Source organism: Pygoscelis adeliae, unplaced genomic scaffold (genome assembly GCF_000699105.1).
Source record: "Pygoscelis adeliae isolate BGI_AS28 unplaced genomic scaffold, ASM69910v1 Scaffold34, whole genome shotgun sequence".
NCBI classification, from domain to species: Eukaryota; Metazoa; Chordata; class Aves; order Sphenisciformes; family Spheniscidae; genus Pygoscelis; species Pygoscelis adeliae.
In genome coordinates, this window is record NW_008824658.1 from 6383821 (window position 1) to 6411299 (window position 27479).

General features: G+C 42.9%; 1 protein-coding gene across 2 annotated transcripts in view; it reads right to left on the reverse strand.

The window, feature by feature from the left end:
• Positions 1–27479, reverse strand: part of FNIP1 (folliculin interacting protein 1) — a 45579-nt gene that overhangs the window by 4759 nt on the left and 13341 nt on the right. The window contains exons 3-15 of one of the 2 annotated variants that reach the window (XM_009322724.1): positions 23745–23888; positions 19344–19444; positions 18998–19072; positions 18372–18463; positions 15688–15771; positions 14623–14694; positions 13750–13885; positions 12979–13180; positions 12078–12163; positions 5513–5659; positions 3329–3498; positions 539–1964; positions 4–172 (exon numbers count right to left, since the gene is read on the reverse strand). In XM_009322724.1, the coding sequence (XP_009320999.1) occupies positions 4–172; positions 539–1964; positions 3329–3498; positions 5513–5659; positions 12078–12163; positions 12979–13180; positions 13750–13885; positions 14623–14694; positions 15688–15771; positions 18372–18463; positions 18998–19072; positions 19344–19444; positions 23745–23888 (2904 nt within the window). The remainder of the gene's footprint in view (positions 1–3; positions 173–538; positions 1965–3328; positions 3499–5512; positions 5660–12077; positions 12164–12978; positions 13181–13749; positions 13886–14622; positions 14695–15687; positions 15772–18371; positions 18464–18997; positions 19073–19343; positions 19445–23744; positions 23889–27479) is intronic. The other variant, XM_009322726.1, reaches the window with a different exon arrangement.

Here is a 27479-nt window from a genome sequence, read left to right on the forward strand (position 1 = left end):
TACCTGCACAGCATGAGACAAATCTGACACCAAACAGTGCCTCAGCTTTTCATCACTTCCTATTCCTTGCAAAACAAAGTCAGGGACGTAACACGAACAGTAGCCACCTAGTAAGGATCTTCCAAAATTGGCAATACTGGGCTGGACAGAGTTCACTTCAACTAATTTTGACCTGCAAGAAAAGCATATCAAAGAGATGTACAATAGTAAAAAACAAATTCAGCTTACAGAGAGGTTGCATCTTCACATTTAGCATCTCTCTTCTAACTCCCATTCAAGCACTTTTTAAAAAGAAAGAGTTCAAAGTCAGCTTTTGCAGCCAGCCCATTCTGGAAGAAAAGGATACGAGCCAAGATCGCAATGCACAATTAATATTTTTTTCCAGACCGCTGATCTCTCTATATTCTTTTACAACCAGCAAGCTCAAGAGACACTTTTCCAACCACTGATGCCAAGTTAGGCTACATTCCTCCAAACATGTGACACGAGAAGAGGCTCTTATCTTTTTTAGGCGCTATTACTGCTGAATAGTGCTTACCCAGGGAAGGGAATCTCGTATTCTTCCGCCCAATCTTCTTGCTCCCCTCCGTAATAGTTACCGCTTGGTCTAGTTAGATCATGACCTGTATCCTCACTTTCGCTGTCACCCAGGGCACTATCTGAACTCTCATTTCTTGGAATGTCCCAATCAATTCCCGGGGCGACTTTTTTCTCTATGTTTTCTCTGTCCCCATGGGGGACGCGAATAGAGATTTTCTCTCTTTGGTCCTGCTCATTAAAGCAGTTTTTGTAGGTCTCTTGTCGAACAGAGTCCATAAATTTACAAAACTCACTAGGTGGTTTGCTAGTCTTTGTACACAGCTTTTTAGAAAACTCTAAACTAGTGTTGTGAGCAAGAAGGTCTGTAGCTGCTTGCCCTGGAATATCATCAATAGTCCGGGTTTCAATTGAACTGTCATCAGTAAAATATTCGTCAAACAGACTCATGCTCTCAGCGTTGTATGCATTTGGATTCCAGCTCTGATGCTCACTAGCAACTTGAGGAAAGGGTTCAGCTGTCCCACAGTCTCTATTTTGGTCCTCAACAGTTTGTTTAGCTTCACAGTTCTGATCAGCAGGCACTCCTTCCTCTGTTGCTGGCGGGCTGTGATGCCTAGCAATTTGTTCCACTACTGCCTGACTTCTGAGTTCGATGTCTGAATCGGGTGACATGGAATCTCCGATGAGGAAAGTCACCTTTGTCTGAGCTTCGGCAGCGCTGCAAGGAAACACATCGCAGAAGAGCTTATCCGGCGGCTTCTTTTCCACGGCAATACCGGGTGACCTTGTTACACTGACCGCCTGGTTGCCCGATTCCAGCGAGTCTTCGTTCCTCCACACGTTTGCTGTTGGCTCCAAACCAGATTCCGTCACTACACGTTTTTCTGGTGAAGCTGACCCTGTGCACACCACGATCTCTAGTTTTGTGTCCAGGCAGGGTCTCGGTTGCTTAACATCAACAGCATCTTCCTGGCAATCGTCAGGAACAATAGTTCTGTTCTCATCCGAAGAGGTTTCCAGCTCTACCTTAGGAGTGTTTTGAGCATCTTCTCTCTCCTGCTGTGAAACAGCTTCTATGTTTTGTGCAAGGGAAATCGGACATTTGCAATATTTACAGCTACAGTTCGGAGTTCTCACTTCTTCAGACTCCGTCGGCAGCAAGTTGCCCCTGTTCTTGTGCATTGTGACAAGCACATACTCAGATTCTTCTACTTCTCCTTTCTCCAGCGTGGTAGTTATAACAGTTCCAGGCATGACAATGGCTTCATCTTCCCCGTTTTCTAGAAGATGTGTCTCTTGAAGCTCAGAGCATCTGATGAAGTAAGTAAGGAAATAAAGCAATCTCTGTACCAGGTCATGCCTTTTGCCAACCACAACTGTTTTTGCTAATCTCACAGGTGATCCAATAGCCCCATACAGGTCACCTAGAATAGGAAATAAAACAGACAATTATTTTGCATCTTTACAATAAATTATTCTTCTAACAGACAATTGTTGTGGCCAGTTTTCAACGGCCAGGTCTACAACAGAAAAATACTAAAGCAGAAGAGTGAGGACAGCTATGCTAGTATTTTATTTTCAATACAGAGAATCCCAAAGATGCTGTTGGTATCGTATGTAAGGTGACACGCTGGTCAGGGAGACATCTGATCTCACGTATTAGGGGGTATTCGCACCACCTAACTTCAGTGTCTAGCTTTGGAGGCTCGTCTCCTGGGTTCCTTATATAGCCATGGGAGAGACGAGGCATCTGCTCTGAATTACCCTGGATAGTCTGGAAACTGGGCTGAACTTTTACCCACCAAGAGAAAGCCCTAAGAAGAAACAAACCTAGGCCAAGAATGAGGGCAAAAAGTGACAGTGGCGGGCGCATAGCTGAAGCCAACCTTCTTCTCTTCCCTCCCCTTGAGCTCTACTATGGGTTGCATGGGTTGTTTTGACCGTACTCCAGATTCACCTGAGGAAGTGCCTGTGTTGTTCTGGAGGTATTAGGGCACCGCATGAATGCGGGGATGGGGGGACAAGGGATCCAAGAGGCCTCGAAGGCCAACCTAAGCACAGTGGGTCCCTTGAGTCCCATGAGCTCTGAAATGAAGTCTTCTTGCCAAGTCCCTAGCCATTCCTGCCTATACCAGAACAGGGCAACCTTGCAGAAGTTTCCTTTCCCTTCCCTAACCAAATTCCATGAGAGTTTGTGTGCACAGCAAGACAATCTGACCGGAGAGTAGGAAGCTCATCTCCTCTTCTCTACTCAGCAATTAGAAGACAGTGTGACTAGCTACTCGATCGACTAGGCTTTGAGACCTTACCCAGGGGGTTGCCTAGTCACGCCTGTACTGTGTCGCTCCTCTGCCTGTTGTATTGAGAGTCTGTTCATTTCTTATCAAAAGATGGATTTCCTTGGTTTGCTCTTTCCAGAACCAGGCTTATTGATAGCAGCATTCCAAAAAATAAAAATCGATTTTCCTTATAGAGGGAGGACCAGAGGAGGACTGGAATCCCCCATCATCACCAGGGCAGGTGACCTTAAGAGACCTGCCATAGATGACTAAAGAGGGCCTTACTTTTTGGCTGCCATTTTATAATTGATAATGCCTTAAGGAATTACAGCACATATAAAAAAACCACAGTGACTACCTCTAAGCCTGAAATACACACTTTTGTCTCATTTTGAATTAAAAAAAAAAAAATTAACTTGGGGGAGGAGTAACAAGCATCCATAAAAACCACCGCGCGCATACCCATTGATGTAAAGCTGTTGGACGGTTTAGAGATGTTTGCCACATACCGAGCTGTGCCCACAGTGGGTTGTATGGATGAGTTTTGGCCAGCATGTCCACGCTCTGGGAAGAATGCTTTTCCAGGAAGATTCTTATCGGTGGCTGGCCATTTGGCATGACGGTAGGGACCCAGGCCAAGTGGTTAGTCAGGACTGCAGTCAGTAAAGCTGGTAAGAACCTGAAAGCAAAATGTTCATCGTTTTTTTCCACGTACACACTCAGGATGTTAAACTGACAGCAGTTCTACAGTCTATATGGATCAAGGATTGCAGAAACAACCTAACAAAGTCGGCAGAGATCATCCCTTCGGTCTTGGTTCTTTGGGGAGAGAAGGGAGGGCTGTACCCTCCCTCCCACCCCTGCAAAGCTCTTTTTTAGAACACACATTTAAAGTAAAATGCAGTATTTTAAACTTGTGGCATCTCAGTTCCTCTGTTTGGCAATAATTATGAGACTTCCTATTTTGCAAGCTTTATGTTGTAAAACATCTCAAAACCAACTTACTTTGTTCACTGTAAGAAAACAGTGGCACTGTGTGGCCTCTGTACTCCAAGAAGGAGATCCCAAGCCCTTAAGATCTCTGACCACTGATGAGAAGGAAGACTATTGCTACCAAACCTGTAAAATAACTAGGTGCTGTAGTCTTTCATCTAACTGTCATGCAATTTCAGCACATATGGCTGCTCCTTTTCAAAAATAAAAACCCCCAAAGTTCTGTAGCTCAGCCAGAAAGGCTGTGTCCTTACACTGGCAAAACAGTTTTCACTAGCTAAGCAAGTAAGGTGAAAAACCTTTCTGAAAAATGTTAACTATCTGATTTATTGTAACGATAGCGCATGGTTTCTGCTCCGCGGAGGGAAGACTTTCCTTCCCAGTCCCCTTTCCCGGCAGGAGGAGCGTGCAGAAGTGCAGCCAAGAGCCTCCCGCATGCCAACAGATGGTGCTGGCGGCCGCCGCAGCGGCTCAGGTGCCCAGGGAGGAAAACAGTCGAACGCCACCGAGCCTCAAAATAATGCTATTTAAGTAGTTTACAAGCATCAGGAACCCTACAGTTTAAATTTAGGCCCATTTCCTCGCTGGAGACAGCCAAAGGAGGAAAGGAGATTTAAAACTGGATTGAAAAGGATATGGGGCTTGATTTTCCTCTTGCTTCCATCAGTGTAAATCTTACTGTATTTAAAACAAAGCAAGCAAACAAACCCAAACAAATGCCCATTTAAATGTAACCGAGATGTACAGGGCTCAGAAAGGCAGGGACCAAAGGGGCTAATCCCAGGAAAAAGCTTCCACTGCAGCAGGAACCGATTTTAAGAAAATACAGTTTCTGTATTTTCTTAACTCCCTACGGTTTCTCCCATTGCACTGAGGCAGGAGAAGGTGGACCACGCTGACCGCTAACTGTCCCCCTCCCATCTGGGGGAAAGAAAAGATGACAAAGTTGGCGGCAAAGCTGGAAGACGGTGAGCAGCAGCCCCTTCCCCTGCGACCGCCCCTTCCCCACCCTGCAGGGAGCAGATTCCCCAGAGCTAACAGCTGGTCTTTCAGTGCCATTCCCACTCAAACTTCACATGTTTGTGCTCGTTTTAGGACTTCGGTGGAGCCAAACGCTTTAAAAACTTCCCCTATTCATGCCCTGGGGAAAGAGGATGAAGTGTTGACAAAAGAGTAAATTTATCAGATTCTCCTGAGTTTATCAAGAACATTCTCTTTCTCAATTTTTAACAACTGCTCGGGGCTTTGTCCTGAGGGCAGAAAGGTGAGTACTAATGAAGCACACAATTTCTTTAGTGGCATTTTACAGAAGTCAGGTTTAATAGCAATTTGCGGTCAGACAGTATTACAGACACGGCTCTTACTGAATGTCTAACCTTGCTCGTCATATGATAACTGATTTTGAAAGGTAGATTAATGCATTTCATAAGGTATGTTCACCCCCTTCCAGACATACACACCCATCACGCGCTTCCTATGGACATGTTTCAAATGTTTAGCCTCTACCAAGATTTAGAGGATTGTGGGGAAGCAGGCATTTAATGAGATTCTTTCTAGTTTTTGTTTTTGTTTTAAACAAAGTATTTATGGATGGTCTTTTGATTCTTTGATTACCCGGATTTTAAAAACAGATTCAAAAATTGGTTTGAAATAAAAAGGCATAAGCACATATGCAATTTAAAAACTAAAATCCACCATACTGGTTTTTAGAAGCATTTTCCATCAAAAAAGTGAATTCCTTCATGAAGCGATGGCAAAGCTGGTTCTTTTCTGGTGTCCCCGACATCATAGTAAGCCAGACAGGCTCCCCAATCCGTGGCATCGTGTAGAGATTGCAAATAGTCGTTCTAGAAAGAAAAAAAAAAAAATCCAGACTAAACAAAATAACGAAAGGCAGAGATCCCTATTCAGAGAATTTACTGCAACCTTTCGTTCCAGCTGTCATTTCTATCAGAAACAAAATTTCTCTCATCAACCATTATCCAAACCATGTTGTTCATTAAATAGTATTAATTCACCCTTCCACCTCAGAGTTAAGCGTCACAGGTTCTTCATGCATCTACCTGCACTGATCCCAAGCACAGCAGCATTCACCGTCAAAAGTCAAGAGCTGCCCTGTTCCGAATGGAGAAGAAATCAATGGTTTTTTGTTGTAACCTCCCTGCTTTCTCTCCATTTCATTTAAAACATGTAAATCCTCCATAGTTCTGCTTGATTTATGACTAGGGCAAGTTTATGTGCATCTGACTTATAAAAATACCTTAACTTCCTCCTTGCTTTAAAAAATTGCTGTCTCTCCAGGCCAACCCCACCAAAGTGGGGATTTGTAGAGAAGGCGACCAGGTTACTTCTTTAGCTTTAAATAAAGTGCGTGAGAGTCAAAGTTACCCCACGGTTTCAAGGATGGTGCACCTACCCACATCCTTTTTGACTCTACAGAGGACAGTAAATACACGATTAAAACTTTAGCTCTGCAGTAAAACACCAGATTGAAACCCCTCAGATTACTGTTAAACTCCTCTAAAATCTGAACCAAATTATAGTTTTAAGTACAATGCCTATGTTACGACGCTATAGGAACCTGTGTTTTCATCGCGGTAAAAATGTAAGCCTGAAAAAACACAGAACAACAAAGGAAATGACTGATCAATTCAGGTTTCTCCCCACCTAATGCACTACTTTTTCTAGAAGAGATCTTTTTGTTTTACAAGGCAAAGATTTACACTATCCCATTATCCCTAGTACCACCCCTGATTTATAAAGATCTTCTCCGATACGCTGGTCGAAAAATTTATAGACACTTCCAGAAGTAAAGCAATGGCTCTGCACGTCAGGAAGGCAAACACACTCAAGCAGCAGCTGCCAAATCTTCTGTGGTCTAGTGTTTAAAATGAAACTCCCTAGGAAGTGAGAGCCCGGCACGTCAGCAGCAGAGCAGCACACAACGGTGCCGGTACGAGGGGCACTCAGGGGAGGACGGAGTTATTCCCTGGTTATTCAGCAGAGAAGAAAGCAGCTGTACGGTGACGAGACCCCCTGAGCAGCTCCCCAAAGGGCGGCAAAGGTGACCGTGCACTGTGCCGAAGTCACCAGGACTGCTCAAGAAGAAAGGGGGTGAGGGGGGCAGCAGCATTTTCTGCCATTTTTTTTCCTACCAGTTTTCATTAAATACAAAATCCACCCTGTGTGTTCACAACAGTCAAAATCAACCCTGTCTTCCTCAAAGGTTAGCTTTTCAGACACTCCACTGCCACAGGCACGATGGGAAAGCCAGAAAACAGTCAACGGGCTGGAGAGGGGGGAAAGTCAAATTACCAGACCCACCAGCACTCAGAGGGCTTGCTGTTTGCTGGGTCAGTTTAGAGCAGCCTCAGAGCGGCTCTACATTAACCCTCTGCTGCTGGTCCTCTCTTGGGAGAAGAGCACAGACTGATTACAGACCTGGGCACAACAGTCCTGCCAGGTTAGACACGAGCGGGGGGCATGCAGCCAGGGGACACCGGCACCGCGGTGGGAACCGGAGGGTCTCCGGCAGCGCAGCGCTCTTGGGGCACCAGGATTTCATGCCTCAGCAGTAGCGAGTTGGGACTAGCGGTGGGATTATTAAGGGAAAGGTTTCTGTTCACAGCCCATTAACTGGAGTGGATGTTAAAGAGGCCCAAAGAAAGGGAGAAACCCCAAGTCCAGGGACTTCAAAGCTCAAAACAAGTATTGAAACTTACACCCCCCAGACACAGCTGACCTTAGAAGCTGAAGATCAATCGCACAACTTAACGTAAAATACAGTTTATTTCTCCTTCGCATGCAAACTAACCCAAGCCAAGCCTCTTGCAGCTCGGCTGTTTTGAAAAAAGAAACTACTTCTATACTAAAACCAACATATTAAAATATTTGTTTTTGTTGAAAAGATAGACCGAGTCTTGTGATTCGTTATTTACTATTCTGGTAACCCTGGCTGCATCTGCAACTGATAGTGTTTCCTCAGAGAGAGATCAGATTGCCCTGGCCGGCGGCCAGCAGGCATGTGACTGCAGTGCAGGGAACCCTCCATGCCAGCGCAGGCAGCAATGGCACAGAAACCAAGGGCAAGGATTAACTGCTTTCCAGCTCTGCAAACACGGAGGGAAACGCTCTCCCTTCTGTTTATTAAAGAACAAAACAAAAAAAAAAATAAAAAACCCCAAAACATTACAGGGAAGTTAGCCGGATTTAAAAAGTAACAACCACTAAAAATCTGCAGCAAGCAGCCCCCTCCCCTCCGCTTGCCGTCCCCCACGCACACCAGCATGCAAGGGAAAGTTCAGTTAATGAGAGAGACTGTTCTTTTGAGGGCTCCAGTACATTTAAAATGGTTTATATTTGGAAATGCTTCTGGCTTGCCGAACTCTAGCCTGGAGCTGACGGGCACCTCGGCACCAGCGATGGGTGCAGCAGGCGCAGGGGCTGGGGGAGCTCCTCAGGAAACACCTTCGCATCGAACAGCGGCTTGAAACCAAACAGAGCACAGCCCAGCCAAACGAAAACGAAGACCTGAGCAAAACGGCTCCTACAAACCCTCTGGGGGTTTGCCTGCTCTGCGGGCGCAGATGGCACCGAGGCGAGCAGCGCGGGGCCGCGGCAGCCGCCCTCCGCACGGCGCGGCATGGCCGTGGGTCAGGTGTTGTGCTGCTCTCTGCTTCCTGCTTCACCCTCGCCCAAACACACCCGCAAACCTCCCCGGCCTTTGTCCTGGATTTTAGCACCAGTCCGAGTCGTCTTTCCCTGGGGCTGCACAAACCAAACGAGTGGCTGGGCGTGGATGAGAGCATCCCTCTGCAGCCCCTTTCCTCCCTACGGAAAACACTTCCGACCCTCAGCACCGTGCTGTGAGAGCTGCTCTGCTATTTCAGAGTTGCGATACAATAGCAACAACAGAACAACAATCTCTTTAGGGATTGTTTCAAAAAAGAAAAATAATCACTGGTTTATAAAACTTAATTCACATGCATTTGCTCCCTATCCTCATTCCTTCCTTCCAAAGATTATTTTTCCTTAAAAAGGAAGAAGAAAACAAAGGCAATAATTGCTGCAATGAGTGCAGGAGCGGGGCTCCCCCGTGCAGGGAGCCCATGCGACTCCTGTGCCCATGCACAGGGGCCAGCCTGCACCGCTGAGCAAGACGCACCACTCAGTTCACGGCAGCATAAGCTGCTTAAAAATTACTGGCATAAAACAGGATCACATCTGACTGCCAGAAAGCAGAGAGAGGTGTTTCCCTAGGCCTTGCGCTCAGTGTTTCCTTGCCAGTCTGCATATTTGCCACACAGGTATTAGTCAGATGCATAATCTGTATTACCAATGTGCTGCATTGGCCTCAGGGACCGGGGGAGCTGAAATGTTTATGCAAGTACAGTAGCTTATTTCATAAGTCATGTGTCTGCACAGCTGACATCCGAAGAGGGTTTTAAGCCTCTAAGTCAAGTGTTAATAGCTAAATCCATCAGTGCTTTAGAAAATTAAAAATTGCTGTAAAGTGAAAAGTGATGCAAGGGTAGGCCTGGAGCTAGGCACCAAACTGATGGCAAATTTATCAATAGCATCAATTTGCAGAAGCAGCCTAGGCCTTTCAGAGAAGGCAGCTTTGTTTTTCCCAGGATGAGACGACAAGAGCAAAGGAAGGGGTCTGTTTTGCTGTCTCCTTTTCACCCCCCCTCAACCCCCACTACTGGCAGGTAAATGCCTGTAAATACCTGGCTGACCCTGCAGCCAGCTCCTTACAATAACCCTGCTTGCAGGCTAGCAGCTGGCTGACCTACAACCACAGCACCTTCCCTGCAGAGGGGGACTTTTGGGTGGCAGGCGGCTACGGTAACAACCGTCACACTCCCTCCTCCCTTCTCTGATTCAGCACGGCAGCATGCAGCCGGTCCCCCCCATGCCCCAGCGATTTGAGGTTATTCTAATCACCAGAGGAGTGCACATCAGCTACACTTGAGAACCTCCGAAAATCTGGGCTTTAAAAAAAAAAAAAATTCTCCTTCCAAAAAAAAGGAAAAAAAAAAAAAAGAAAAGGAAAAAAAAAAGAGACTGCAATGAGTTAAACCAGCACGGGATTACGTTTTAGAAACACCAACCCACTGAAGTCAGCACTCTTCTTCCCTCCAGCACAATTTGCTAAGAGGGCAGGAATCAACGCAAGTTTCAGGTTCACCAAAGGACTCGGGCTCCTGACTTCCCCGTGACTTCAGCGGGAAAGCAGACGCCTAAGGAGATAATAGTGGCCTAAATGGGTTTGCTGAACCTGCGCCAAAGCATCTCTGCATCCAGCCTTCAGTATTTAAATACGCCTTTTTTTTCTTACCAGACACATACTGCATTGCTTTGAAAAGCAAGCGGCTCTTGCATGTTACAGAAACGCTTTTCTTGACGGCAGCACTCACTACCACCCCGAGATACCCCGGGGGCACGAGGACCTTGCCCGCCTGCAGGACCTGCCCGGGCTGGGGGCACTGGCTGGTGTGTGCCTCTGAATGCCCTCGCTTTAAAAAAAAAAAAACCAGAAACACCAAAAAAACCAAACCCACAGAATTGCCAAAGTCTGCTGCCCCAGGAAATTCATTTATATGAAATTAAACTGGATTTAATTTACCTCGTTACACTATTAAAGAGTAATATTTATATCACCATGGAAACCTCGGCATAAAACTGGTAGTTAGACACATGCTTCCAGTGCTGGTTACGCAATGGCCGTGTCATGTGAATGATGGCGTCTTACAGCGGCTCAGGAGAGTGCCAATCCTCTGATGTCCGGTGGGACATTATTTTCCTCCTCAGCCCGACAAGAGCAGCCTTCTTCATCCCATCCCAGCTCAGCGCCGCTGAGCTTCCCTCCAAGGAGGAAAAAGCTAGCGAGGGGGATTTGGCTTGTGTTTTCAGGGTTATTTTTCCTACGTTTGACTTGGGATACGCGCCCCTCCCCACCACTCTGGAACTGTTTAACTTGGAAGGACAAAGGAGAATGGGCAAAGTCTGCCGAATGTATCTTGAGGGGGAATGTTTTGGGGGAAGTTTTGGGAAAAACAGCTGGGGAGGTGGTGTTATCAGGGGTTGGGAATGCAGAGAAATGGCTCTGGGTGAGAACAGGGAGGAGAGGCAGAGCAGAGCTGGGGGGAGCGGAGGAACCACCGTGGCTGCTCAGAGTTGCTGAACTCGTCTCGGGCCCCTGGGCAGGATCGGCAGCTCCCAGCAGTCACGAGCTCCCTCTGCTCCTTCTCTTGGCACTGCTTACCCCATCCACCTTTCACCGCAGGCCCACGTGCTCGCTCTTCCCTGCCCTCCTGTCCCTACCAAACACATCCTCTGCCCTCCCTCGCAACCGCCCGGAGGTGAGGTTCTAAAAAAACAATTAAAAAAAATTTAAAAATATACTGTGCCTTCATCCTGCAACACGACCTAATCCGTGGCATTCAGGTAGTAAGTGGAATTGTAGAAAAATGAGTGAGCTCTGACGATCCTTCACTGTTCAGTAAAATACATCCCGATATCAGGATTTTCTTTTTACAACATCAGAGCACTGTCTTCTATAATGTCTTTAAAAAGTAGCTCTACACTGGTTGGAAAAGGAAGCACCCTGCCACTCCCATCTGAGAGGAGATGAATCACTTGAAACAGACGGATTTCATCTTAATTCCCTCCCCATGACTTAAACTATGGAAAGAAAATACAGTTAAATGCCAGGGATGTGCTTATCTGCGTTACTTTGTGTATTTGAATAGAGACGCTCTGCAGGTACTGATAGCAAGGGATTACAGTACTGCATTTTACTGTGTGAAAAAGATAGTCCTTCTTAGTACTGATTATCTGAAACGCCTTTAGAGCAGAATTTAAAGCACAGTAAAGGTCTTGCTTTGCTCACACATCAGGAAAATATACACTAGAGGAGGATTTCCCTGACGCGGCTTTGCAATTCTTTTTCCCCTCTCAACAGGCCGTAAAAGATAATTTAAGAGGTTGCTGGGAGCTTCATTACTACCTAAAGCACAGAAAACCTTGATCATCTTTGTCCTGTTCACGCCAAGCCCTGATGGATATACACAGTTGGCAAAATCTAAAAATACAAACAGATTATAATGGCTTGCTATCACCAATACCTTTATTGTACTAACTTCTGCAGAAGACTTTAGACATTACAAGTTACTTATCCTGCACGAAGGAGAAGATCCTCCTAAAACAGACTTGAATGCTTTTGAAGAAACAGACACAAAAGATAGGAGACAAACTGCTCACCTGAATTCATTAAGGGCATCAACAATTCTGTTATATGCCAAACTCCGCTGACTGGCATCAGCTGATCTACGACTCATTTTCATAGCCTTGAAAACAATCATTAAACAGATAAGTAACACATAGCTACAGAAGCACAGAAAATGGAAAACGAAGTCATGTGTTTGACTTTATCTTTCATGCAACTAGTCATGCAAATAATTTTTTTGAAGTGATAAAATGATGGTACAAGTGCCAACTTTCATATCTGAGGAAAGATAGGTGAGGCACATGCATTTGCAGCTTCTGCTTCTTCTGTGCTTTTCATCGTTCAAGGCATAAAAGGGGTCAAAGTTTTCACTGCAGTGGCAAAGTAACCACTAAGTGTTTCCTAGAAGAGAGATTTGAAGCACATCTAACCGCACATTTCAAACTTTGATCTTTGAAAGTTTCCTACACATCAGAATCAGGGGGCTAAAAAAAAAAAAAAAAAAGAGAAAGAAAAAAGCTCAATAATTTATTTACAGCTTGGAATAGCCTCGAGATAGGCTCTGACCCTGCCATCCACTAGACTCAGATACAGCTGAAGCAGGGAGGTAGAGGTGGCCTTAAAAGCACCTTTCCCCTTGGCTGATCCAGGGCCTGCTAGGAGCTTACACAGCTTAGTGACTGTTCTAGCTTTCAGCAATCCGTGTAGCGTAATGCAGCATGCTCTGTCCTCACCCTGTGTTGTGCTTTTGCTAGCAATAAGAAACATCATCAAAGATGCTGTGGAGCAAAGCTCTTCCCTGGTGCAATTCCAATACCCAACAGCAAGTTGATCCCACGTTTGTAAACTAGTAACAAGAGTTAGGAATTAAATCTGACGGGGCTGGGGGGAACATACAGCAATACAAGTGCAAGAATCAAGAGAGACTGTGTTTACCTGTTCTATTGCACTCTTCAGTTTGTTCATGTGACTCTCAAAAAGAGGAAAGTGTGAGAAGAAGAACTCATTAAATTTGTTGTTTTCATCTTCATCTCTTGAGAGTGAAAAAATAACCCCAATTGCTATCTTTTTCTTCCTAACAATTCCTGGGCTAGGACCAGAGCTGTCATCTGACAAGTTAAAGCTTTCATCCATGGACCTTGAAGCATGAAAAAAATAGAAAGTTAATGTAATCCACTGCTTAAAGTTGAACCTCGGTTTCCTGTGTAATTCAATTCTTGAACATTACTGCAATAAACATAGCTTCAGTAAACACCTTTTGTTCGCACGTGTTGTCAAATCATCACCTTTGATAACATCCACTTTGCAATTTTTTACAAGCAACCATTAATTGATCCTGCAATCACAAAAGCTGGAACCAGATTCAAAGTGTTTGTGGGATCAGAATATGGTATTTTAGTTCTCTCCCATCTCTGCCAAGAATTTGTGTTTTGAGTGGGACTTTAGGGCTGCTTCTCCTCAAAAGCAGAGCCTACAGGTTTACATTTTGCTGAAGGCTTTCTAGTTAGTGCAAAACAATGAATGCTGAGAAGAAAACAGATACTAAAAAAAAAAAAAATCAGGCGTTGAAGTGCAGCCTGACTTACACCTCTGTAAATACCCCACAGAAAGCAACAGCAAGAGCAGATGTACATATGCCAGAGCAGAATCAAGCTGACAATGGTGGAAAATTTATGGGCAGCAACAGCATTTTCATTCCCAGCTCACCATCGAGGGAAGACCCCATTCTCCAAGCTGGTAGTCTGACTGCGACGCCAACGCCTCTGGTAACTGCTAGCACAGCTTTTGTTAAACGAAGAGCCCGGAGATGGAAACGGAGTGATGAGCAGACTGCTAAGAGATGCTGCAATAATAAGAGGAATAAATAAAAATTTCTCCAGAAGAAAGAGCATTTGGAAAATAATACCAGCAACTAAACGAAGCCCCTCAAGATAAACTGGTGTTGCTTCTCAAGTACCTTCTCTTTTGCTTAACTATGTTTCTTATCTAAAAATAACCAGTTTATAACAACATTAACAAGATATACAAGCACCACAAGGGTGGGACAGTCCTGCAGCTTTACATGATAGGCAACATACAGGCTGCACCTTGCTCATCAGCCCTAAGTATTGGGAAGTAAATTCTTTGTGGAAAGGAGTAACGTTAATCACATCCTGTAACAGCCTTTCCAAACCTAACCTTAAGTGCCCAGTATCCTGAATTTGGGGGGAAGGGAGAGGGGCATTGTGTTCATGTTTTAACATTACCATCCTCCTCAATTTGGAAAGGAGATGACAAGTATCGTTTAGAAATGCTGCAAACTCATTCCAGTATTTAATTTGGCTTCCTTATTTGCAGCATGCTTTAGTAAATTGCACTGCTGTTCCGATTACCTCTGTGAGGTTCCTAACTCAATACCCTTGACGCCTACAACATTTGTACACATACATATAGGTATGCATTAATGCTTATACATAACAAAACAGAACAATCACATTTCAGCGCAGGAAAAAACTATTTGATGATGTCTAGACATCTCAGTGACGAATATTACTGAATATTTTTGGAGTCTACAGGGTCGACACATGGAACTGACATTACCAGATCTTGCTATACCGCTGTCTCTGTCCTCATTCTGCTCCCTCCCAGGCATATCCATAGGGTTGCTATGAACTGTAAAACAAGGAATACCAATTAGCAGGGGAATATACAGTTCCTTTCTTGTGTGCAGATCTCCATGTAATTAATGAAACAAAAACATGCTCATTAATTCAGATCAACAGCACTGCACAAGGCCATCACCAAGAAAGGCTGCTTAGCTGAACAAGCCAAAACACTTATCTGAAAAGCCTGTATGTATTTTTCTGAAGTCCACACACCTATTTTAGTACAAACTAAAACCAGTACACTTTGTTTCTTTACAGAGATATTTTTCAATGAAATTTTAATGTACCAAAAGGATATTGGTCACATTGGTAGTACTCAGTGTATAGAGAAAAGCCCCACCAAAACCAATATAAACACGACTTCATTCATATACCAGCTTTCTCAGGTATTTTATATATATATATAATTTTAAAAGGATTTTACAATGCTGTCTTGAAGAAAATAAATACTTTTAAATTGTGAGCAGTGCATTGGTTGTTCATCTAAACCGTAAGCTGTCCAGATTCACAGTCTGCATATACACAAGATCAAAAGTGTCTCAGGCTCAACAGCCTTTAAATGTGATACATTTTACAAATACGTGTGTGAAATAAAAGCTACTCAGCCATGGAAATAAGACCCAGCCACTAAAAGCAAGAAATGTCCATTTTAAATGAACCTAGGTTAGCTTTTAGTTTTTACAGTTTGGTTGAAACAAGTCCAGATAAAAATAGCTTGACATGATTGTGAAATATTATTTCCAGAAATATGAAATCCACCACTAAATATATAAGTTTCCAAAACAACACAACCAACCCACCCCAAAGAGGACTATTACAATGCCTGCTGTCCTCTGGGGATTTACAGCATGTATCCAAAAAGGTAAGAGAGCAGACATCACTGTCCATTTTGCATTTAAAAAAATATAAATCTTATTTCCAGGGCTAAACTACAAATCCACACAGTTTTGTCACACCAGCTAGACTAGCCACACAGCACAGCACACAGCATACTGCAAACCTGCAAAGAAAGAGGCGCTCCGGATCAGGCGGAGCGGACCTTGCTCTGAGAATGCCCGCCTAGGGCTGCAAAGCTGTGAAAGACCTACATGGCAAAACGTAAAATACACATGAAAGAATGAGGTTAGTAAAGCAGAACAGTCTGTAGGGAGGGGGCCAGGGCAGGGAGAAGATACAAGCCAACATAAATGCAGACTAACAGTATGCAGGAGAACAGCTCTTAGGCTTAACAAGAATGTTGATTCAAGGATATGGCTTACAGTTGAACTATATAGTGTTTATAGAATTAAAATAATAGACCCAGCTTTACACTGTCTCCCATACAAGGATGGGGTTTCTCTCCAAGGCCCCCCCCCCCCCCCCAAGTTGAAAAAAAATTAATTTATGCAGGCTCAAAGCCTAACTTGATCACAAACAGGAGATTCATCATGGAGTACAATGTTTGTTTTAACATCCACACTGGTGGGGTGGCCGAGGAACACTGTTGCTGAAGACGACGGGGAGGAAGGGGGAGAAGGCAGGCAGAAATTCATCTTAGTAGAACCAACAGAAAATTAAAGGCTGAAGTAGTTGTTCTGAGAACAGTCAGTACATCAGTTTAGCGAAATGATCACACAGAAAATAAATGTTAGCAGTCTCAGTAGTCCATTTTAAAAGTAATACCGGATTGTAGATATACCAGGGGAAGAGTGTACTTACTGTACACAGAGCCAGGAAAAACGCATGGGTATTTTTAATGAATTAATTGCCAGTCCCTCTGCTAAATTTGAAGCTACAGCTCAAAGTTTTCTGATTATACAAAACATGAAGGCTGCACCTCCACAAAGCTCCCTCCCATTCTCTTAGGTCTTTACTCATTAAAGGAAAGGACATGACCAGTGCTCTTTTTTTTTTTTTTAACCAGCATATCTGAAAAAAGCAGCTTGTAAATAGTTCCCATCCAAAACACATAGACCCTTCTCCTATCACAGGCTGGCAAGAGCCAGTGAGTCAGGAGCAGTCTTTGCTGTTGAACACAGTTGTTAGAAATGCTGCAGTTACAGATTAACTTCTTTACCTACTTTACCCATGGTTCCTTCTGCGCTGAAACAGGAACTGTAAACAAACACTGTCGAACCGACTGAAAATTTGTGCAGCTCAATTACAAAGAAAGTTTCAGCATCCTCTTCTAGAAGGCAATCTCGTCACTTCTTGTTGCATGCCCTTGCACCGAGGTGCACACCTCCAGGCCAGCTCTCAGGGCAGTTATCCTTTCTGCTCGGTGGGGAAGAGCCACCCTCACTACAAAGCCGGACACAGACGAATGGGTGGCACTGACTACACCTAAATCATACTGAGTCCACGCCTAATAGTTGCATTATCTGAATTTGAACTTGCAGTTCAGATCACACTGGTGATACAGCAAACTTTTGCCAAGCACAAACCACAACAAAACCCTAAAAGTAGATGAAGTGAGCGCCTCTCTTAGATCAGGCACCTCATTCACTCATGCACTGTGAGAAATCACAATTGAAGTCTGAAAGGAATGCTGAATATTAAGAAAAATGCGTATTTCTAACTTTCCTGACTTAGTAAATTCAGGAAGCATTTAATAGATAATAGGTTCTTACAGCATTAATTGGCTTCCCTTAGAAATGGACTACTGGGAATGATTTTAATGAGGTATACAGCTTTTGAGCCTGAAAAGCATTTAAGTCCATGCTTAAGCATAGTCTTATCAAAGTCAGTGTGAAGGAGAGAAGTAAACACACCTGACAAGAATTAGGACCATGTCAAAGCCAGAAACCCAGCTACAGCAACAAAGACATCAAATTCACTCCTTACTTTCAACCCTAAAAAAGTGTATTTTACATACATTCTGGAAAGCAAACGTAAAAAGAAGCCCCTTATTCCACCTACTAGAACAGACATTTGCTTGGAAAGTCAACAATCTAAACCAAGGGAAAGGGAGGATGTGCTGAAAAGCTCATCAGCCTGCTATACTGGACAGCCAAGCCCTAAAGTACAGTATCTTTACTATCAGGTCTACCGCTCCCACAGGGAAAAGCCAAGACCTTCCCCTCTTTCTGTAATCTAACGTTCACGGAGCCTTCACCCACAGCACTTCCACGAAGGCTGAGAACCAAAGATGCCAGATGGCTTTTCAAGACTGCTTAGCTTCCACAGTCAGACAGAGAGAGAAAGAGGAGAGAACAAAAAGATATTCTGTCTAATCTGATCAAAAACTCCAGCGCAACTGTGCAAGGTTAACTTAGACTAGTACGAAACACGCGGCCACATGCACTCAGGTGGCCAGAGTACAGAACAGAATGAAAATTATTAACGAAAATAAAACTGGGGAACTGAGAGAGGCAGAATCAATCCTGTCTGATCAGAGATATGCTGTTTAGAAAGCTCTACAGACTGTTCTTTTCCAACATTTTCTGTATTTGAACTTAAGTATATCTAAATATTCCTATTATGTATTTTATGTACACATATACAGCTGTATATATTGAACCACTGCTAATTCCTTGAACTGTCCAATTTATTCTCCTCCAAACTTCCAACATTAATTTTCTGTTACATCTTTAGCTTTCTTTTTTTTTTTTTCCTTAAATTTGATTCTATTTAGAAGACTTCATATTCTAGAGTCTATGATTACTCAGTTAAAGATACCAGGAAATAAAATCTGTTTGTAATTACCTATATTCCCAAGAAGTCCATTCATAATTGTACTGTGGTCAGGCTTTAATGTATTGCTGTCTTGATTAATGAACTCAAGACTGTCCTGCAACCTGTAACAAACATAAAACATACAACAAAAACAGTGATTTGCATTTCAGTATAGTCTTACTTCATTACAGCCCGAATGGAACGGACAAGATAAGAATGCAGGCTTCCACTAGAAAAAGCTTTCATAGCCTAAGCCACGTTCTCAGGTGGGTCAGTTAATACACAGAAAACTAAACAATGAACCCTCTGAAGCCAAATGTTTTTGTAAGACCGTTTTCTTCATCTTGGACTGAATTCCTCAACTCCAGTGTTATGTCCTCATCCCTTCTCCTTTGGTGGTTGCGGGTACTTTTGTACCTTACAATATCAAGCTTCACCATAGCAGCATTAAAGGAATGGTTCATCTGTTCACTTAAAGCAAACTGAGGTGAAGACAACCGCAAGGGAAAGGTGAGGACAGTAGTGACAGGATGTAACAGATCAGGGAACAAGAAGTCATTTTTCTAGAGAAAGAACCTGGAGGGTCCCAAAAAAGTCTTCTGTGTTCTTACATTCACCTGCTTATGTGCAATAGATACAATTTGTAATGGACTCACGTATTCAGACTTCCGTAGATGCTGCTTCCAGTGCGAGCTGTGAAAACCTTGCTGAGCATGAGCTGAGGAGGTGAGCTAGAGGACAAAAAGGAAGATGTCAGTCAGAAACACAGCGCCAAGACAGGCTTTGTTTTCCATTTCACAACCCTCCAGATTTTACAGACCTAAACACAACCTAACAGCCTTCTGTGTCATCAGAATATTTTAATATTTTGTGACATCAGAATAACTTTAAAGCAAACCCAGAAATTCCTTTTACTCTGCACTTGTGGCATTCGATTCATAACATATTAGCACTAAGGAGTAAGTCTTCTGAAAAGACCAGCAGTAAAAAAATTAATCTTACCGGATCTGGTGAATTTTCAATGTAGAGCCCTTGTAGCTCATGGCCACAGAGCCAAACATCATCTCTCCAAGCATATTAGCATCTGAGGAGCACCGAGAACCCTGCAAAAAAAAAAACAAACCACCAACATTTGTCTTTAAGCATTTTAGAAGCACACTTCTATTAAGGCAACATACAACTAAGAAAAAAATATTCTTTATTTGAAAGATAAACATGCAAAATATCTTGCTGTAACACTGTTGAACACGCTAAGTTGAACAGTTCAATAAAGATAATGCTAGCGTAGAAAGTGATCTTCACATTGGCTGTGAGCTAAACCACTAAGATCATCCAACAAACCTAACCCATCCACAGGGGTGAGGGGAAGCAGATTCAAACTGCACTGAGTCAGGGGACTAAAAAGTTTAAGAGTGTGGTAACACACCTTACTGAACGAGAACCGTTAAGCCTAAACCTTGTCTGCTTGACAAGAAGAATCACAAGTTCACTGGAGATTTTATACAGACTGTGCATTGGAGCCAAGTTGGACCAGTGCTTTCTTGACAAAGACCGATTCATAACTTGTCCACGGATGGTATTTTATATTTGATGCATCTTTCCCTGGTGCTCCTGTGATGGTACCAGCACAGAGCTGTAGCATCATGATGCCCGGCTTAAGTTGTGCAATTCCTGCCTCTCAGTTGGTGAGAGCTTGCTGTAAGGCATACTGGCTAAATACAAAAGAGGAACGTCACTATGCCACATCACAGGCTAGATCAAATACTGCAAACAAAAACCTAAAATTAAAAAGTTACTCAAGGCAATCAACTGGAGACGACTGCTCAGCTGACAGTCATCTTATTTGTATACTTTCAATGACTGAGATTACTGTCCCTTTATGCAGGGCTGTTTCATCTCTAGGCTAGCAGAGTATTAGTGCTGGCTCTCCATTTGTGCCTTGCCCTGAATAATTTAAAATATCGTGATCACACACTCACAGAGCTCTGGCAGTTCATAGATGAGGTACTTCGGTACTGTGCAAGAGAGCAATACATTTCCTTTGAGGTGCATGATAACTAATAACACTTCCTTGGAGTAATCCTTCCAAAAGGTCCCTAAAACCAGTCACAGAAATAACGTTGTGTTTGGAAAATGTTAAGTGCCATATCTCCATATCCCTTATCCAAGCTCTGAACAACCAGGATCCTTACCCGGATTCCTACACAGGCTCGGAATATATTTAAATATTTTGCCCAGCATCAGACAGTGAGCTCAGAGCACAACCAAGGACAGGGTGTCCACACCACGGATTCCTACCAGCAGTAAGGAGTGATATGAAAACGATCACTCAATGTTCTGCTCTCGCTAGCCCGCAGAACAAGGGCAGGACAAGGAAATGCTAATCAGCCAAAAGGCAACACACTTATAACACTTTTGAATTTTTAGCTCTTCTCAAGCACTCTCAATTAAGATGATAGTACTTTAACAGACATACTATTAACCTCTGAAATCTGCTATCAGTGCAAGAAAGATAGAGGATGACTAGAAGTAGCAACCACAGTTATAAAAATGAGAATACAATTGCAAGGTTTGCTGGTGTTCATATGACAGGGCAAAATCTGATCATTAGCTGGGTCTCAGAGAAATGTCCATCTTTACCTCCCAGGATATCAAACTGCCTAGGTGCACTGTAGGCAGTACTGGAAAAACTAGACTTGAAAAATCAGTCAGTCTGACCCAGCAGCTCCAAGGAAATATAAGCAGAGATGTTAATGGCTCTAGGAAATGACAGGTCTGCCAGCATCATGAAATCTTGAAGTAAGAATGCTGCAAATTACTACAGCCACATGTTATGATTGTTATTTTTAAATCTGTTGCAGATCTCCAGTTGAAGGACACATTCTGAATAAAATGTCAAGCCCTTGATGGTTGGTTTTGGTTTCAACTTTCTGCTGTTGTGAAAATCTAATTCTAAAGCTGAGGAAAAATACTTTAAGATAAAGTATTGATTTTCTTTGTCAAGCAACCGAATTTTAAAAAGCAAGTGAAAATCAGCTGCTTTCAAATATAATTATAGGGGTTTCCCTTTCCTCTGAAAGATGGAGACAAGCAATGCTGAAGGCAAAGAGCGTGATAAGATGCACCCATGGCCTGTTTCAGCCTGGCATTTCACCTACACTTAATAATAATAATTTTACCATGCATAACAGAAGATGCACATATTTAATGCATTTAATATGGAAACACTGCTACAGCTTAACTCTTTGGGCCTTTAATGCTGCAAAATAAAGGTCACACGAGACCAAAGTAGAGTGCAATCAACTGAGGAAAGGGGTTACATATTAAAAACTCAAAACAAAAAATTGCCAAGGAACATCTGGCAAAAAGGGCACAACCTCCGGCACTGGGAGTTTGGACACAAACCAATTCCCTAGGTCATATTTACGAGCTCACATAAAAACTGACCATAAAACACCCAGAAGTGTTTGTTACTGCACATTAGCATATTAGAGGTAGTGAAATTTGCATGATTTGGAAATTACATTTCTGAATACATTTACAGCATTTAATATTCCACATACTGTACATACTGTCCTATCAATAACAAAGTACATATGTAAATTAAAAACGCAGTACAGAAATAAATGTCAAATGTCGTGATCAACAAATCAGAAAGACTTTCAGTCCCGACTACACCGACAAGCAGGTACGGAGGTAACACTAGTGTCATAATGTGCAACTAATTGTGGGCAAGCTTAGAACCGTATTCAGCTTCATCTTAATGGGTTCTAATCACATTTGTGAGGGATCTGGATAGGACATAATTAAAAATATGGAATCCTGGAACAAAACCCTGTATTTCACCTTGCAATTGAAGTTGCTCGTATATAGTCAAAGTACATTTAAACAAGGAAACATAAAAAACTATTTAAAAAGTCCTACAGCATTGTATTATTTGGACTTCCATTTTATAGCTTTAAAAAAAAAACAAACAAAAGAACTTATAAATACTGCAAATACATTAAGTAACTTCTGAGGTTACCAGACACGACAGTTAGAAGATAGGAAATGCCAGGCTGACTGATGTCTGGACAAACTTACTCCGGCCCTTCTGCATACATGATACAAAATTTTGTTGTGCAGTAAAGAACTCGTGTATTTATGGCTCACTTGCTGGGGAAGCCTGGAAGGAGTATGGGGAATGCAGTAGATAGCTTACAACAAATACGCTGTGTAAGACCAACTTCAGCTGAAAGTTTCTCGCACACTTTCTGAGCCGGTCACATAGCCACACAAGATTTCAGTTCAATTTGGTAAGATTTTGCCTAAGTGATACGCGTGAGGAAATGGGGACTTAAAAGGGAAAACTTTCCACAGCTTTAAAATACACTGTCATGCCAACCACTAAAATTAATTTCCTTTAATAACGTTGACCATTGTTTGCACAGAGCCTGCCCAGTAGGAGACACAATTTCTGGATAGTGGGGGACATCATTTTTCTTGGTCACACAATGCACGAAGGAGGTTATTTTGTGCTGGAAGGAAGCTGCTGACAGAAATGTGTCTTCCTTTCATAACCGCAGCTAAATGCCCTTCCAGGAAGGGAGGAATGGAAAACAGATCTTCAGCCACCTTACTAAAGCTGTGGAAAAGAGTGTGATGAGAAAGAGAAAACAAGAATACGCAGCTCACCAAATATAGCAAGAGCTAACATGACAGTGGGAAATTCAGCACTGAAAGGTTCTTCATTTATATCTACGGTAGATTAAGACATCAGTAGTACTGTACTTCAGAATAGGTTGTGGAGATAGCAGCTTCCCTCAAACACACAATTACTTTATTACAAAGAGTGGAAGGGCTTAGTTCTATTTTAGGGTGGCTTAATATAAAACACTTGTGATCCATGGAAGGAGAGATGACAGAAATATATCCGTGTCAGATGACTCCAGCTACTCTCATGGCCAAAATCTCTTATGTAAAATCTAACTCAAGCGCACTGAATCCCTTGTTATAAAGCTGTTACACAGACTATCCCTATAGATAGTGCATTTCTCTGTTATTTACTTTATCGCTAAGTGCCAGGGAAAATAAACTACCTCATCTATACCAAGATCAGATATTTGTGCCAAGTCTGACTGTACCCAACGAGTGTTATCACCTGAGTCATAAGACAGAACAAGCGCCCTGGAGAAATCGCTGCCATTCAAGACACATTCCAAGAGAACCAGCTGGTTGGTTTTAGACTTCTTCAAACCCAAAGCTACAGAATTCAACACTGCTGAGTCAGAACCAAAGTCTGATTTTGACTGAAAACTGCTCTCCACCGCCAGCCTCTAATTTCAAGCTTTTTAAAACATTCAGTACCTCACCTGCCGTTCGTATTTGACATGGGTTATGCAAAAAAGAGGAAGAGTGACTCACCTGGTATTTTGGGCATTGTTCTTTTGGATCAGAGAACGAGGAGGATGAATTTATTGAACTATCCAAGGAAGAAGAGCTGTCTCCTCCAGGCTTCAGTTGGCAACATTTCCCAAAAACTCTCACCTGAGCGTCGCTGCAGAGTTTCTGAAATACAGACAACATATGTGACACACTGAGACCTACAACCTGAAATCACCGTTTAGCAGCATTGTACTTACCTGTTTAGGTAAGATATTTAACAGCTGAAAGGCTTATGCCAGAGGAAAACAGTTAACAGAATATTCATTAGCATCTCTTGCAGCCTGGCTGTACGAAAGAAAGCTGAGCTGTTTTACTTCCAATTAGCCAGGAGCTAACATGTCGCTCCAACTCCATTTTCCTAAGTAGCCATCCATCTCTGAAGCTTTACAAATGACTTTTTTAGACCCAGGATTAGGAGAAAGGATGGTACCAAAGTGTTTAAAGGAAGGATGGCAACAATAGGCTTCAGCTGTCTTCATCTTGCTCCCTGTGCCCACTGGGGTGGAGGTGACACAGCAGTGTGATGGGCACGGCCCTCCAGAGTGACGATGCCGGCCAGATCACGACAAGGAGCAGTTCAGGATGTATGGGAAAACACAGTGATTGGGAATAATCGAGCAAGAACAACACAGAATTCAAGAGAGATTCATGTTACAAGGATAAGTGGAGAGAAAAGATACTATTTTTATAGATCTCTCCCTAGCGGTGTCTAAGTCCCCTAGTCTTTTTAAAGAGTGGCACAGAGGTGACACGTTCCTCTCGTTTTCAGTACGAGGGAATTGTAAGGCTGAAAATGGACAAAGCTGAGAAACACAGTTAGTGTTACAGAGAAGCCAGAAAAGTTTCACAAAACGATGGAGAAATGGTCCAAGGGGTGATTTCTGACAGAGATTCAGACAGAAAGCACAGCAAAAAAGGGAGTTAGGAGGGCTCAGATAGAGCTGGAACTGACATACAGGATGGGTAGGATCTGTGCCCACTCTACACACGCAGTATTATCAATCACTGGCAAGGGAGACGCTCCACTACTGTTTCGTTCCCTATTTAAAAACATTTGCGATTTCCCCTGCGAATCTCAGCATCCCAAGCAGGATCAGCATCCACGTTAGTTAACGCCATTTACGCTAGCATTAGGCAACCCTCTTCACCTAAAGATCTCAACGTATTTTTCATACACTCATTATACTTCAACACACCCACGTAAGGTTGGCATTATTTACATTTGCTAGTGCGCAGCACTAGGAGACAGAAATAGTCTACACTGCTCAAAATTACATACTAACTCTGCCCTAAGACTTCTTAATTAACATTTCCTATACAATCACCAAACCAGTAAGAGCAAGCTGGAAGCAAAGCCTTCGCGGGACAGATGGAAATACAGAAGTGCTGTTACATGTCACAGTTTATCTCTGGACTCACAGGTCCACATCACAAGCTCCCCCTTCATTCAGAAACATAAGTATGTCTCAATCTTTTAATAGCTATGAAAAAAAAAAAGGAAAAGGCATAAAGAAAAGTGTGAAATACCCAAGGCACAGGGTGGTTAACTTCATGACTTTGCTCGATAATCAGCAACAACTGTACAAAAAGATGACTGCCTTACTGCTGTGGAGGGATTTTGATGAGGGACAAGATGGGAATCCCATGCCTCTGTCCCAGGCTGTGCAGATTACTTTTTTTTTTTTTTTTTTTTTTGCTAAATCTCACCCACAGTTAGGGACAGCTGACTTTTATTTGGCCCTAACTGTGGGTGAGATTTAGCAAAACAGCAGAAAATGTCAGGCGTCATCGAGCTCCACGCAGCAGTCTGCACTGCTGCTCCCATTAGAGAGCTGCTGCCACAGAAAGCCTGAAGGAAAAATGTGCAGACAAATTGGTAATTCTGTGGCAGAGGGGAAGGAAACATTCACTAGCCGCTGAGTCCTGTGCTTTACCGACATACACAGCTTCCCATAGTAGTATCCTCTCATTACGACATCCTGGTGAGTACGTTGAATTCATGCAATATGTAGATTTGCTAATGGCTAGTATCTGTGGCTTCAGCACAGTACACAATGGCTGGAACATGTGAATGTTCATCATATGACTTCAGCAGAAACTCGTGAACTAGAATTGCATTTTATCTCTGACACAAACAACAATGTCCTAGGCTAGGCAAGCATCATGTGATAAAACCACATAAAATCCACAGGGTTACAGAAGCTTTTGCAGGCAAACCACATTTCAGCTTGCATTTTCCATCAGATGTTGAAAGTTCCTTCTAAAAAGTTACAATTATAACTAAGCTTCCTTGAGACTGTAAAGCCAGTAAATGCATTTCTACAGGTGAAAAAAATTTCTGTGTGTTAAAAGAATAGGCTAAGTTTGCAAACTACTTACTGTTAAGTAATTTCTTCTCATTATCACTGCATTTTTCTGCACAGCAGCTTTCCCCAGATCCACTGGGGAGCCTGGTATCTTGAAGTAATAGTTGCCTAATTTAAATAGCAAACCAGGAAAATGGCTGTTTGGTCTTTGCAGTGGAGTTTAATGAACGAAGACTCCCGCAAGAAGTCTGCAAAGGAGGTCAGGATCTTTCAGATACCACTTTTCAGAACCTTGCAAACAGTAAATCCCTCCTAAAACACAGATCACTGACAAATTTTGGTGTTTGCTCTTTTACAAACTTAGCATGTGCTTAAGAATAACCTGTTGGACAATCAGTACAGTACAGATCAAGTACCTGCAATGCCCCTCTCCTCTGCAGTTTCTGACTCCAAATGCCAATGAAATTTTAGATGCTACAAATCTCAAGACATTATGCATCAAAGAGTGGGATTACTTGCATTCCAATATAATATTCCAAAGATATTCAAACCAGGTTTCCAAAAATAAGAAGGTAACCTAATTATTTAAGAACTGTACAAGGGAAAGTTTCAAAGTTGTGGATTTTCTTTCCAAATAGACATAGCTGCAACAAATCAGATCCCTAGGCAAAGTGCTGCTGGAGTCCTCCGAAACGCTCGCTTTTGCTGGAGAGCAGAACATCTGCTGGAAGGATGCCACGGGCAGCTGCCACTCCTGGCTGCCACGCTGCTCTCCCCGCTGTGGTCACACTCTTTGTTCTTTCTCTGCCAACTCGCTGCAGATACCGCCCAGCTCCAAAGAATTCCTGGCAGTCACAGTTCTTACATTAGAGGTCATCATTTGCTGAAAGTCTTGGAGACCTATCAGGTAGTACTGAAGATAACTTAGAGTAAAATGTCTTTATAGTACGACAGGGTACAAAGTAGTTTTCTTCTACAGTTCTGCTTCTGGAATCTCTTCTCTCCCCCTCTATCAGCAAAGACCTTTAACTCTTTGCCACAAGGTCTATAAATTCTTCGGTAAGTGGAAAGAACATGCCCAGTCCTGTGTGCAGGAAGAGGAATTTCTGCCGGGCAAGTTTTGGTTTGGGGATAATAAGAAAGTTGAAAGGAGCCTGGTGTGTTGAACTAAATCCAGACTGTGTGCATGTGTGTTAGGGCTGTGAGTGACAGAAGGAAAGAGAAATGTCATCATATGCTTTATTCTTTCCTACCTCTCCGCAACAGCAGGTGCTCAAATACCACTGTGGTGGTAGTGATAGAGAAATCTGTATTTCCAAGCAAAGTTGCCACTCTTCAAGAGCTCTGTACCTCATTTCTAGAACAGGATTTTCAGCAAAGCTGAACAATTATTCCAAAATAGATAAAT